Here is a 13106-nt window from a genome sequence, read left to right on the forward strand (position 1 = left end):
GAGAGAGAGAGAGAGAGAGAGGGAGAGGGAGAGGGAGGAGAGAGGGAGGGAGGAGAGAGGGAGGGAGAGGGAGAGGGAGAGAGAGAGGGAGGGAGAGGGAGAGAGAGAGAGAGGGAGGAAGAGAGAGAGAGAGAGAGAGAGAGAGAGAGAGGAGGTTGTCAAATACATGCACAAAAATTCAACCCTTTTGAGTTATATTTCTTTTCCCATCATACAACACTTTTTGCTCCTCATTCCCAACTCTCGGGCAACCAACCCTTTTGAGAATCAAAACACCTTTCTGAGGTTCTCCCTTCAAATCCACTCTCCTCATACATCAAAGGAAACTTAGCTAGAAGTAACCAATATCGCTATATTTAAAGCGGCAGCTCCTAGACGAGTATGTCAAGTCTATCGGTTTAAAACAGATAGCATCGATGGCTAACGTCCATGGCCATCGGAGTATATCACAACCATCTAGTGAAGCCATTGAAACAGACATTCATAACATTGCCACCTCTTCAAATTCAAAAAATATTTGCAGCTTAGACTCAGATTCAGGTATTGAAATCAAGATTACGAGTCTTCAGACGAGTATAATTGGTTCGAATTCTCTTAATCATTTGACAATCATCTGCGCCGTCTTGCAGGAGACCGAGACCTTGACCTCCTTGCCCTGTATGATATGTGTAGTTAGTCCTAAAGAACAATCAGTAACAAAGAATCTGAAGCATCCATTGGAGCAGCTTACTGTTATGAGGATGAGTGTGCACATGTCCTGAGAACACATAACACAAACTAAATCTATGGACATTGCGGCATACCTGGTGGTTTCAAGAGAAGAGAAGGGAGAATGCCTGCGCTGAGAGTGCTTGCTATGTGGTGACCGCGATACTTGTCTAGAAATGAAAGCATCCATTATACTGATTTGGTGAGTTAAACTTGCAAAAGCTTATAACAGAGATGCTCAGCCTCGTGCAGTGTAAAACTTGTCAAGAAACTATTTGTTAGCATACACCATAAAGGATAACCTCTATCTTTATGTGAAGGCGAAGAGCATGGATTGGTAATCCACAAGATAATATCCTAAAGATGTATTCTATTAACTGCTTGAACCATTAATTCTTCACTTTTGATCATCATGATTAAAACCACCAAGTATAATCATGAAAGAATTTGGGAACAATATTCATTTTTGTAGTCCAACGATAAAAAGAAAATAAAATTACCAAAGATGCAAACGTGAATTAGAGGTTTAGGATTACAATACCTTCTCCTAGATCTGATTGGAGATGGGGATTTGTCACGCTTTCTGGATTTCACCTTCCTGGAGAAAGGGGCTAGGAATGAAGTCCTATATAACTTTTTCAAAGGGGAAAAAGAGTAGGAACATCCATAAGAAATACCTTTTAGAATCATCCGAGTCATCACTCGAATTGGTTGATCGATCGATGGCCTTGTCTTTATTTCTGTCTCTACTGCTCTTGTGCCTAGTCAATTCACTTGAGATTTTCTGTCTCGTTCTGCCTTCGTCGTCTTTTGTGTACACCCTGTTTCTGTCGGTTCCATCTTTAGTGCTGGCCCTCAGATGCTTGTCTTCTCTCCTTTCGTCCTTTGAATTTTGACGTGTAGACCTGTGTCTCAAGTCGGAATCCTTACCTTTCTCGCCAGACTTAACACCTTGGTCCTTCAATTTTCCCTTTTGAACAGTCTGATCATCTGCCTCTTCCTTCCTCGGGCGCCTGGCATCTTGCTTCAGACGATTCTCATCTGCTTTCTCATTTGTTCTAGTTTTTACCTCCCCTTCTTCCTTGACACGATCTTTCAATGAAGAACCCCTCATACTTTCCTGCTTACCACTATCGAGCGGTTTTATTTTAGTTTCCCCATCATGCGGATCTTTAGATACATTTTTACCATTCACATTCTTTCCTTGCTGTTCAGATACCATGCCTAAAACATCCCTTGTCCCAAAGGCAATTCCATCCCCAAACTTTGTCTCATTATCTTTACCTTTAGAGCTTGGCTTCAATGAATGTTCTTGACCCATTTCTCGATCCATCCAATCATCATTCAGCTTACTGAAGCCTGTGCTTTTACTCATTTCATTAACAGAACTGGTTGGACCATCATTGATGTCACTTATTACATGATTTCCACTGTGCTCTATAACATTTCCTCGAGGGCTAGCACTTCCAACTGCATCTTGAATATCTCTCAAATTTCTTTTTGTACTGGATAGCTCAACATTGAACATTGTCTTGGAACCTTGCATATTTGAACTCTGAATTTCACCATCTCTATCATCATTTTCTTCATCATCAGAAGCATAATTTCCAAGACCAAGTACATCTCCAGGTGAGCTGGAACTCGACTTTTCACTAGTATCGTCATTATTAGGTTCCTGAACTTTGACTGGCAACAAAACCTTGGCAGAAGCTTTGGGAGTTGAGACTGGAAAGGGAGATGAAGAGACATTCTGATTTGAAGTAAGCTTGGCTGAATGGAACAGGAAAAATAGCATTGTGAGAAAGAGAGAGAGAGGAGAAAAGCAGGGAGTAAGAGCATAGATAGTTACCTTCAACAGCGAGATCATCTTCATCAAGAACTTTTGTAGCAATTTCATCAAACAGTTCATCAGTAACCTGTGTAGAAATCATTTTAAACATGCATACACATAAGCATGGGAAGTATAGAGAAATTTCGAAGTGATTTCATAAGTCAGCTATGCTGCAGATAAAGTTCACTGACATATAAACATGTTCTTCACACATTTATTGAGGAAAGGAACGGCAGATTGAGAATCCTCCCCTCATCAAATAGCAATAATCAAGTCATGAATGAAGAAACGAGATGCCAAAGGTCGCAACTTCCTATGCTTAGACCAACAATATTAAGACATTTCTGAATCTGGCCAATTCAAATCCAAACTTATTCTGTTTCTTCCCAACCATATTAATGACTTAGAACAGCAGTTACTGTACGGGATCAAAAAGTCCTCCCTTCTTTAGTAACAATGCCCTCAATAAAATCCCAACTTAACTACGAGATGACAATCCAACATGGATCAACTTCAAAAAGTAATTTTAGCTTCCTTACAAATAAGCAAAATATATAAAATGAATTCAAAAATTCGTGCAACAGAACATAGAAATGAATATATGTGTGTGTGTGAGGATGTTCCAACCCCCATTGCAAATGTCAAAACCCAAAACTAATTTTCAAAGAAATAATTGATTTCCAGAATGGCTTTCTAAGTTGAAAAGTTCCTTCTAAATCAACAAAAAGAATAGGGAAACAAAGTACTAATTCAGAGTTTAAGATTGTATGAAACCAGAATATGTAAGGAAATGAAATTCAAGAATGGTTATCAAGTTTTAAAAACATGTAGGTCAGATTTAGCAACAAAACCTTTAAGAGTACTTCGGTCAACACACGCTTGATTTCTTGATTTGTTGCTGCAGTTCTTGCTTCTTCTACAACATCCTGCATGGCACAAAAGATGAACTCCATAACCAAAAGAGAACATAGACGAAGTCTCATCTGGATAAACCAGAAAAGTAATGATTCTAAGCCCCCATCCACAAGATAGTGCGTGGAAGAGCATGAATATTATCCTGAAAAGAATATATTATAGAGAACCTCATCATCTTCTTCTTCAGTCGACCTAGATGAATCAATACTTTTACTATCAGCTTGATCACCCTTTGCATAAGACTTGTCAACTCCTTGATCTTCCATTAGCTCAGCATCCTCCTTAGGATGGTCAGCAGAAGAACTTGTGATAACTGCTTTCTTGATTTCCTCTCTGAGCCAATTTGGCACAGAGGCCTAAAATTACACGATCAGTTAACTAGCTGTTTATCATATTTCCAATATCAGTTGCTGTCGTTTACCTTTTTTGGACGTTCAGACATAGTTGACATGCCATATGCATCACCAGATAAAACTGTGGCAGGAAGTGCAGCACCAGGAAATGGAGCAGCGGCAGCAGGAATTGCAGGGGTGATGCCAGAACCAGCAAACCTTCCAAATGGGGACGGTGTGTGTCCAGGAACAGAAGAAGGTACAGCTACAGGAGGATCAAGCTGAAAATTTATAACAATTTTCAGGAATTTATCTTGATGACCTAGAACAAAAAGAACTTTAAAAAAAATCCAGAACCTGTGCTCCAGAAGCCAAGACAGGAGGAATTGGTGGATAAATCATGCCAGGAGAAATAGAAGACCATGAATTTAAGGACGGCATTGGGACGCCTGAATCATTGCCTCTAGTGGATCCGGCTGAATCATTGCGAGGAAAGCCAGAATGCATTCTTAGACCACGATCATGACTGAACCTAGGAGCAAAATCTAAAGGCTGATCTGCAAGATTGGCCATGGGACCAATTGGCCCTGGCTCATTGCTATATGCATAGGGCGGAGGAATAGGTGATTGGAAATGCTGCTGTCCACCATGAACTGATGAACTTTTCAAAGGTAGTGATTTGAAAGACTGTATATTTTGATCTACAGTATCTTCTTTACCTGCCATTAGGTGTTTAAGGTAAAATTGAACTATTAAGAGAAACAACAGTAGCATCGAGAAATAAGGAGCCGTAAGTCTAAGTGAATAGGACTCCTAGTATTTAAAAAGTAATAACAAATCTCTGCTCCAAACAAGCTTTTGCTCTGGAGGATTTGAATGTTTGTGCAAGTGTACAATTGGCGACTTAACTCTGAACATGATTATGATCCCGAAAAAGTTGATCACATTCTTGATTGTGGTAAAAGCTGAATATGAGACGCAACTTTCACCTAAAATTATTTGTCGAACACTTGAAAAAAAAAAAATATTATTAACACGTCTAGGTGCTTCATTCAAATACCAGCTTTTCTAAGTCTTGGAATCTAGACTGAACACTGATAATGAAGTATGAAGAAGAGGGATCATTCTACCATTTCTTTTCACTTTATGCGAGCGCATGCCCTGGGGTGGGGAGGGGGGAGGGGGGAGGTTCTTTCATCCTATATTCCCAAGCAGGAACTTGTTAGCCTTTCGTGACTGTAACCTCCATCAGTCTATAAAATAGGGATTAAACTATAAGAGAAGCAACGAGGCACAACATAACAACAGCAATCCAGCTTCTCTTGAGCACTCAACGAGCTCCCCAACCAACCAATTATATATAAAAATACATTGACAAGCCAGTAGCAATTATCTGTTATAATAATAATGATAAAAACATTAACAACAATAATGCCATAATAATAGTAATAAAATTCATAGTGATAAATGCCCACAGAGAATCAATTGTTGTTCAATGACAAGAAGGATATAAACGTTGAATATAATAACAATTAACGAAACAAAAAGAACATCAATTTTAATACTAAATGAGTTTCAAAGTAGGATTCTTCAACAATAACTACACTCATACACAAGTGAATCATTACCTGTAACAGAATAGTTACTAGAAGGTACCTCCTGCTGATGAACCGATGGACTTGAAGATAATTTCCCTTGGTGATGTAAAACAGAGCTCATGTTGCCTCCATAACTACCATCAGTGACAGAGTAAGTTAGACGCCCATCTGAAAAATAAGAAGATTGTTCACTGCTAATAGTAACAGGTGTGGACTCCAAGTGATGAGCTGCTGATGGCCGGGCAACAGTTGTCGCTGAAGCTGGATACTGTTCATAGGTTGTAGGAGGAGGTTGATGAGACATATCTGGATGATTTGAATTAATTGGTTGCGAGTACTGATCCTGATAATAGTTATGTTCTTCATGTCTCCCTGTAGGTGCAAACTGAGATTGCTGACTGTCCATTGCAGTCTTCGCATCCGCCCACGCCCTAGCTCTGGCTGCCCAATCTTCTTCATTGCCTTGGGCTGCCATTAAAATATTTAAAAGAAGATGCACAGAAGCAGTAAACTGAAGGGGCACAAAGATTTCAAAGGACCAAAAAGAAATCCTAAAATTTGCATCACAGTGAAAAAAGGATCATAATAGAAAGAGACTGACAACACAATAACACAACACAAAAAGTGTAAGTGGAGAAATTGTTTCTCGCAATGATGCAATACGGATAAACCAAGCAACCCATCCGCAATAAGCAGATCGATATTATAAGCATTTCATACAGATCGTTACTATAAGCATTTGATATATAAGAACAGCAAGAATGGCATCTATACTTTGTAAAATGACAGGTAAATTCTTGCAAACTAAAGAAAGTTCAGGTAGAATCAAACAGAAAGAATTCATGAGGAAATTAAGAACAAACCTCGATATTCCCAAGCTTGATGCGGAGCCCAATTCGGGTTGTTCCATTCCTACAACGATCAACATATGGTAAAGACATGGCATATGGACGAATATAACATATAGAAAGTACATTGACGATCCTCACAAGTTATGAAAATGATAGAAAATAGCTAAAGAAATCTAAATGAATTCACTCCCACTCCAAGAACCATCAGAACAATGACAAATATCCTAAACCAGTTGATGGCATTAAATTCCGACAGGTCAAGAAAGTAGTCGGGGAACAAGAATTTAATCGAAAGATGACGAAATTCGCCTGAATCACCTGCGAATGAGGAGGGAGTTGCTGAAACATAGGAGGACGAGGAGGAGGAAACTGGTTGTGGTGCATAGGCTGCGAAGGATAAGGATGAGGAGGTGGAGGATAAGCACCGGGAGGAGGAGGAGGAGGAGGAGGAGGAGCATGTTCGGAATGAGGCGCCGGCGGCGGTCCCCACTGCGACGGAGGCGGATGAGGAGAAGGTGACGCAGAATGCGAAGGGTGGTATTGAAATTGGTTGTGGAACCATGGACCCTGCGGAGGAACTGGTGACCTCAACGACGATTGCTGGTGGTGGTGGTGGTGGTAGTAGGGATCGGCAGCGGAGGGGGGCGGCGGAGGTGGCGGAGCCCCCGGGAAATGGTGCGTCTGATGGTAAGAATCCATATCTCTGTGGATTAATGGCGGATTCTTCTTCAGGTACGGTGATTGAGTGGAAGAATACGGCGGGGTCAGGGTTCAAGCTCCGAATTCCGGCATTGTTACTACGCCCTGCGGCTGCGGGGAAAGAAGGGGGAATTTTGTGAGGGAATAAGTCCAGTATGAATTGCAACCATTACGTCGCCGTTTTCTCGCCGTCGGTAGTGGCTAACCACGTCGGCTTCGATTTTCTTTCTTCCGAAAACTGGGCCTAACCTTCAAAAGCCCATAATAATACATTTTCTCCTCAACCTACTGAATTTAAACATCACGTATAATAATTTTATTCTCATTCGTTGCTACCAGAGATGTTCATTTATTCGCACGTCATAAGAACGTCTTGAATAGATTGAGAAATCGTGTTTAAAGAAGGAATGCAAAGAGATTTCTCTTAATTACATTAAGAATATTGTATTCCCGGTCTCCATCCCCGTCTTGTCCCATCTCGTTCCTATCTTTTTACATATAAAAAAATTAATTTATTTATTTTACTATTATATTTCCATGAGGTTACAACCATCATTTTATTTCAGCTTTTATTGCGTAGAAAAGAGTAGGCTGAAATATTAAAATTTGAATTTTTAGAATATTTTTTGGTACACTATTATATTATATTTTTGTTTACATTTTTAAATAAAAATTATATGGTAAAATTAAAAACTATGCATTTGAATGAACCATTTTTAAAAAAATAAAAACATGGTAAACAATTTTTTACAGGGAACCCGATCCCCACACATTTCTCGTGGAGTATCCTAGCAAAAATAAATGAAAAATTTTGGGACATGAAGACTTTCTCGTTTCCGTCTCATGAACATCTCTAATGATGGTAATGATATTAATGATAGCTACATAGTGATTTGAGCTTATGAATATGATGCCAAAAATAGACTAAATTATATCATCGATAAAGTTAAAAATGACTCTTCCATCTTGTAACGATTAGCTAGATAAAAGAGCCTTATTCAAATGGATAATCAAATATATATTTCAAACTTAGGAAAAGTTCGAATTATATATGTTAAATTTCTAAAAAAAAAACTTAGCATGAGATGAAAATTTAAAGCTTCAACCTCGTGAAGATAGTGAAGATGGGTAAAGCTGTAAGCATTAATAACTCTTCTTATAGTTTAAACCGATGGGTAAAGTTTAAAGAGTTATTAATGCTTACAACCCTGAACCATAATGAAATGGACACTTAATTTGATATAAGATAACCAAAGAAGAAGCTATTGCATTCATGTTCATAAATTAATTGGACACCAATTAAGCACTACAAAACTGTACAAAAGAAAAGATGTTAGAAGCATATAGAAACTAGGATTCTAGCTTAAAACATTGAATTTTTCATACAAATGGAATGTCATGGCCTTTTGAATTGCTATAATTTCTTAGGTATACAACTTTTTTTTACCTTTTCCAAATGTGTCTAAGCATTCTGAGTGGGTTAGCAGTTGAAATTTTGCTTCACCCCTGCAAGAGTTAAATAGGAAATAAATTGGCATTCCTCATGCCACTGCATCAGCCTGTTTTCTAGTCAATCTTGCATATAACCCATCCTTTACGAGAAGCTCATTGTGCGTGCCCATCTGTGATATAATAATCGACCGAACAAGTTCATCAATACGACAATTTAGTCGATAACTTAGGCCCTATTTGAAAGTCATTTTGTTTTTTGTTTTCTAGTTTTAAAACTTTAAGCTTATAAACTACTTCCACATTCAGTTTTCATGCTTTTTCACCTACTTTTTAAAAACGTTTCAAAAACCAAATCAAATTTGAAAACTAAAACAAGTAGTTTCTAAAAACTTCATTTTTTTTTCCAAATTTAGCTTAGGATGCAAATGTAAAGCTTGTTAGATGAACATGACTCTCCACAATGGTACGATATTGTCCACTTTGAGCATAAGCTCTCGTAACTTTGCTTTGGGCTTCTCCAAAAGACCTAACACCAATGGAGAGAGTATTCTTTGATTATAGATCCATGAACATTCCCTAAAGCTTATTAAGAATCGGGTGGAAGTAAGCATAATTGCCAAAACATAGAGAACCTAAGAACAAAATGGTTATAGAAAGGGACTTCGAAGATTCTAAGGTTAATGTAATGTGTTTGAGCAATAGGCTGGTTAAATAAAAGAAAAATATCAGGTTATCATGGGTTTATCGATCTCTTAAGTGGGATAATGGGTGGTTGGTTGGCTTCAGTTTTCAAAAGAAAATGAACATAGTAGAAAAGTAAGCAAGCTATAATTTCCATGAATACTGTAAAAAGCTTAAACTTAATAGGGAGCAGAATAACCTCTACTATCTGACCGCCATCCATAACCACTATCCTGTCAGCAGCTTGAATAGTTGAAAGCCTGTAAAAGTGTAAAGGTCGAACTATTAATCCACAAGAAACATATGCAATGGAGGCCATATTAGAGAGCTTACCTGTGCGCAATAATTAAGACAGTTCTCTTCATCTTCAAGTCATTTCTTACAGCACGAAGAACGCCCTGAGTAACATCACAAGCAACATGTAAGTAATCGCTCGTGCTTCTCTTTTTCCACATGCATGTGTTCAATGACATGTTTAGAGACTTTTTAAGTGCTACTTCAAAAACTTTTTTAAGTAAAGCCGGCTTTAAAAGTTATAAGAAAAAGGAGAAAAGTTGCTTAGAACATTCTAAGACGAGGGGAAACTTATAAACTTTGCATGGCTATCAGGTGATGGTAGCAGTAAATTAAGCAAGCAATAAAAGGATCCTGTGGGTGACTGTTTTTACAAACCATTAGAATCCTGTTATACATTCCTGCCTGTTTCACCTGATTGTGAGCTTAGCACACATTTTCACCTTAATTTTACACGCACCGTTGTACAATTATTCCTTTTTCCGTGTGCTTGTAATACAAAGTTCTCTGATTCCATGAATATATAGTAATATAGCCAGCACTCGAGCCTATATGTGAAATCTTTCAACCTCAATTTGATTATCTAAGTCTTTTCCATCTATTTCTTTCCATTTTTGTTTCCTTTTGGGAGGGGGAAGGCCGACATCAAGAGCTTTGTCAAAGTATTTACCTTAACATTGTGTTCACTCTCAGCATCCAATGCGCTAGTGGCCTCATCAAGAATCAAAAGAGCTGGATCCCTAAGAATAGCTCGTGCAATGGCTATCCGCTGCTTTTGTCCCCCACTAAGCAAATCATCATCAACAAGCGTTTGATAACCATTGGGCAGCGATAGGATGAAGTCATGAGCATAAGCCTGCTTGGCTGCCCATTCCACATCCTCCTGTCCTACGTCTCTGTGACATCCATACTTAATGTTTGAACTAACATCCATGCGGAAAAGTTTAGGTTCCTGCTCAAAACTATCACATCAGAAGGGAAATATGAAACAACGCTGAACTTTAAATCAAGTCGGAAGTAGTTAACGGACCTGCCCTACATATCCGATCCTTTCTCTCCACCATACAATGTCCAATTCTTTAAGAGGGTAACCGTCGATTAAAACCTGCAAATAGGAAATATTATCCGAAATGAGAGAAGACATAAGAGCATGCAAAATATTCTTTGCATTATTTCCACAAACATAGATAAGTTTCGTGGATTCTAATTCATGAGTGCACACATCAATAGTATGACAAATAAGGAGAGAGCAGCAGGAGGCGGATCATGGAAGAACTCATAGCAATAACTCTTGCAGGTGATGTATACTTTGGCCATTGGATAACTACTTTTTTCTTTGATCCATTACTAAAATATTTTATTCTAAACCCACACACATTGCTTCAAGAAAAAACAAATTACAGTCGCATTTTTATATTCACTAAAAGGGGGTATAACAAGCTAAACACATTACCTGCCCATTCGTTGGCTCATAAAGTCGGAGTAAAAGGTTTACCAGCGTGCTTTTACCACTGCCACTAAGACCAACCTTGCAAAAAAGAAAGCATCAACTTATTGGTCACTGCAGAACCCATAACCAGACATGTAAATAGCGAGAAAATACTTACTATTGCTACAACTTCATTGGGATGCACTGAAAGGTTTACATGTTGCAGTACAGAGACCTATTGAAGTATTTGAATCAACAATCATCTCGAGAATAGGCAAGAAAAGCATCCAAAAGTTGAATGATAACAATATTATAATAATAATGATAATCATCATCGTAATAATGTGACGCAGCCAGCTCAGCAAAATAAATTAAGAAGAATTCATCATCACAAGATGTGAAAGCTTATCATCTGAAGTTTACCTAGCACGAAATTTTAAGCATGCAGCTTGATATTGCAATGCAGAGTAACTCTCAATAAGTCCCTTGCGGAAAGGAGAAAGAAAATAAACTAGTAGATATAATGCTGCTTCGAGGCCTAATTAGTCAAGTAATATCTTCCAGTTTAGGCTAACCTATAATGGCGCGCTCCTCATACTGCTAGAAATATGAACTTGGTAAAATGGCAACATAGTCAATTCCAGGTGTATATATTGAGCTGACATTCAGCCTTACAGCTTTAAGCATTATAAAGTTAGCCATAACAACACTTATGAAGCCCAAACAATCTTAAAAAAGGAATCTTCATGAGCAACTACATGAGGCTATGAATTCTGTTGATATTACCCTTCACTTACCGATGAAAACAGACACTATCATTGATCTTAGCCAAAAGGCTGAGAAAGGTATAGGGTGATATTATTCTTTCACACATGGAAAAAAAAGTTATCACCCGATTATGTGGGCAATGTAAGGTGAAGGATACATAAGAAATAAGAAATACAATACCAAGCCATCCTAATTTAAGAGTTCAGAGATGAGCAAAATTATTGCATATTCTACGGTGGATCATTATAGGTACTACATAAAAAAACCAGAGTGTTGAAAGAAGTAGTGAGTAGATCTTACAACTAAAAAGAAATTTACCGTTGGCCGTGAGGGATAACGGAAAGAGACATCCAAAAACTCGAAGCGTCCTGTCAGTTTCTGCAACTTTATTCCTGCAAGTGTTTATCATGTCAATAAAAATTCAACATAAGATTTCGTGCACCTGAGTTCTATGTGATTTCATTTTACTGCTTCCTACACCATATGATAAATGAACAGCTCCAACCTTCAGAGATTTAAACAATGAAGACAACAAGTTCAAGGTAACAAAGTACTCCTCACTTTAAAGTGCTTTCTACGTTAAAACAGATCATAGAAGAAAAAGATAAATAGAAAAAACAAGAACGAGAACAAAAGACCAAAGCAAAAAAGATAAGCAGCATTCCCAGCATTAAAAGTTGCGTAAAACTAGTTTTTCAAGTCTGGAGCAGCAACTGCCACGCGAAGTATTTTACACAACTAAATTAAAGTAATTTGATGTAAAACAATATTTGAACATTGGTGAGGGAGAGAATACTAATGATGCCTCGGTCAATCAAGAATTGCTCGCGGGGTTTTCTGTCTTAAACTAAAGTCCAAAACTAAGACTCCACACACAAAAGATATGGTAAAAACACATTTTTAGCCGTCCTATACTGCCATTGTAATATTTGTAATGATTTAGTTCTCCATACTTTTAGAAAGCAACTAAGTTTTTGACATTAATGAATGATAGTCAATAAGTCAGCTAACCTTCAATTATTATGATTATTACTGATGAATAATAACCTCGATTATTAGTTTTTTATTTATTTTGGAATACATGTATTTCCTTTTACATATTGGACTTATCAATTCAAATTGCAAATTTTATATTACTCCAAAAATTCTGATGTCGATGACTTAACCATTATACTTCTAAAGTTCAAAGACTAAAATTATTGCAAAAGGGGGCCTAGGAACAAAACTGATGACCCAACATCTCCATCACAACTCAGTTAGTAGCTTACCTTGTGATGCAAATTGGTCGCTAGGCAAGAGATCCATCAATTGGAAGACCTTTTCACTTGCCCCAACAGATTGCATCAATGAGGATAAATTGTCCCCTACCCACCATGTTGAATAAATTAACCATTCACTATACAATATAAACTTCGTAAGTTGTTCAGCTGTTATACGACCAGATAGAATAAACATTCCTCCTAATAGCACGGCAATGACCTAGAAATGAAAAAGATCTAATGTTAAAATACAAGTAAGAAAACATCTGAAAGGGGGGGGGGGGGGGGG

At 37.9% G+C, this 13106-nt stretch overlaps 2 protein-coding genes across 3 annotated transcripts in view; both read right to left on the reverse strand.

Annotated features, from left to right (window-relative positions):
- Positions 1–7160, reverse strand: part of LOC111449891 — an 11820-nt gene extending 4660 nt beyond the window's left edge. The window contains exons 1-11 of the mRNA XM_023089976.1: positions 6554–7160; positions 6248–6296; positions 5415–5852; positions 4144–4505; positions 3876–4067; positions 3622–3810; positions 3391–3465; positions 2558–2624; positions 1386–2478; positions 1250–1306; positions 602–878 (exon numbers count right to left, since the gene is read on the reverse strand). Coding sequence (XP_022945744.1) covers positions 602–878; positions 1250–1306; positions 1386–2478; positions 2558–2624; positions 3391–3465; positions 3622–3810; positions 3876–4067; positions 4144–4505; positions 5415–5852; positions 6248–6296; positions 6554–6934 — 3180 coding nt within the window. The 5' untranslated portion in view covers positions 6935–7160. The remainder of the gene's footprint in view (positions 1–601; positions 879–1249; positions 1307–1385; positions 2479–2557; positions 2625–3390; positions 3466–3621; positions 3811–3875; positions 4068–4143; positions 4506–5414; positions 5853–6247; positions 6297–6553) is intronic.
- A 1089-nt stretch (positions 7161–8249) lies between these two features.
- LOC111449968 (ABC transporter B family member 26, chloroplastic) overlaps positions 8250–13106 on the reverse strand; it is a 10643-nt gene continuing 5786 nt past the window's right edge. For both annotated transcript variants that reach the window (XM_023090079.1, XM_023090080.1), the window contains 9 exons: positions 12827–13037; positions 11877–11950; positions 10969–11025; positions 10815–10889; positions 10392–10466; positions 10032–10313; positions 9401–9465; positions 9267–9327; positions 8250–8556 (listed from right to left, as the gene is read on the reverse strand). In XM_023090079.1, the coding sequence (XP_022945847.1) occupies positions 8476–8556; positions 9267–9327; positions 9401–9465; positions 10032–10313; positions 10392–10466; positions 10815–10889; positions 10969–11025; positions 11877–11950; positions 12827–13037 (981 nt within the window). In that variant the 3' untranslated portion in view covers positions 8250–8475. The remainder of the gene's footprint in view (positions 8557–9266; positions 9328–9400; positions 9466–10031; positions 10314–10391; positions 10467–10814; positions 10890–10968; positions 11026–11876; positions 11951–12826; positions 13038–13106) is intronic.

This window comes from Cucurbita moschata, unplaced genomic scaffold, assembly GCF_002738365.1.
Source record: "Cucurbita moschata cultivar Rifu unplaced genomic scaffold, Cmos_1.0 Cmo_Scf00011, whole genome shotgun sequence".
Classification (NCBI taxonomy): Eukaryota; Viridiplantae; Streptophyta; class Magnoliopsida; order Cucurbitales; family Cucurbitaceae; genus Cucurbita; species Cucurbita moschata.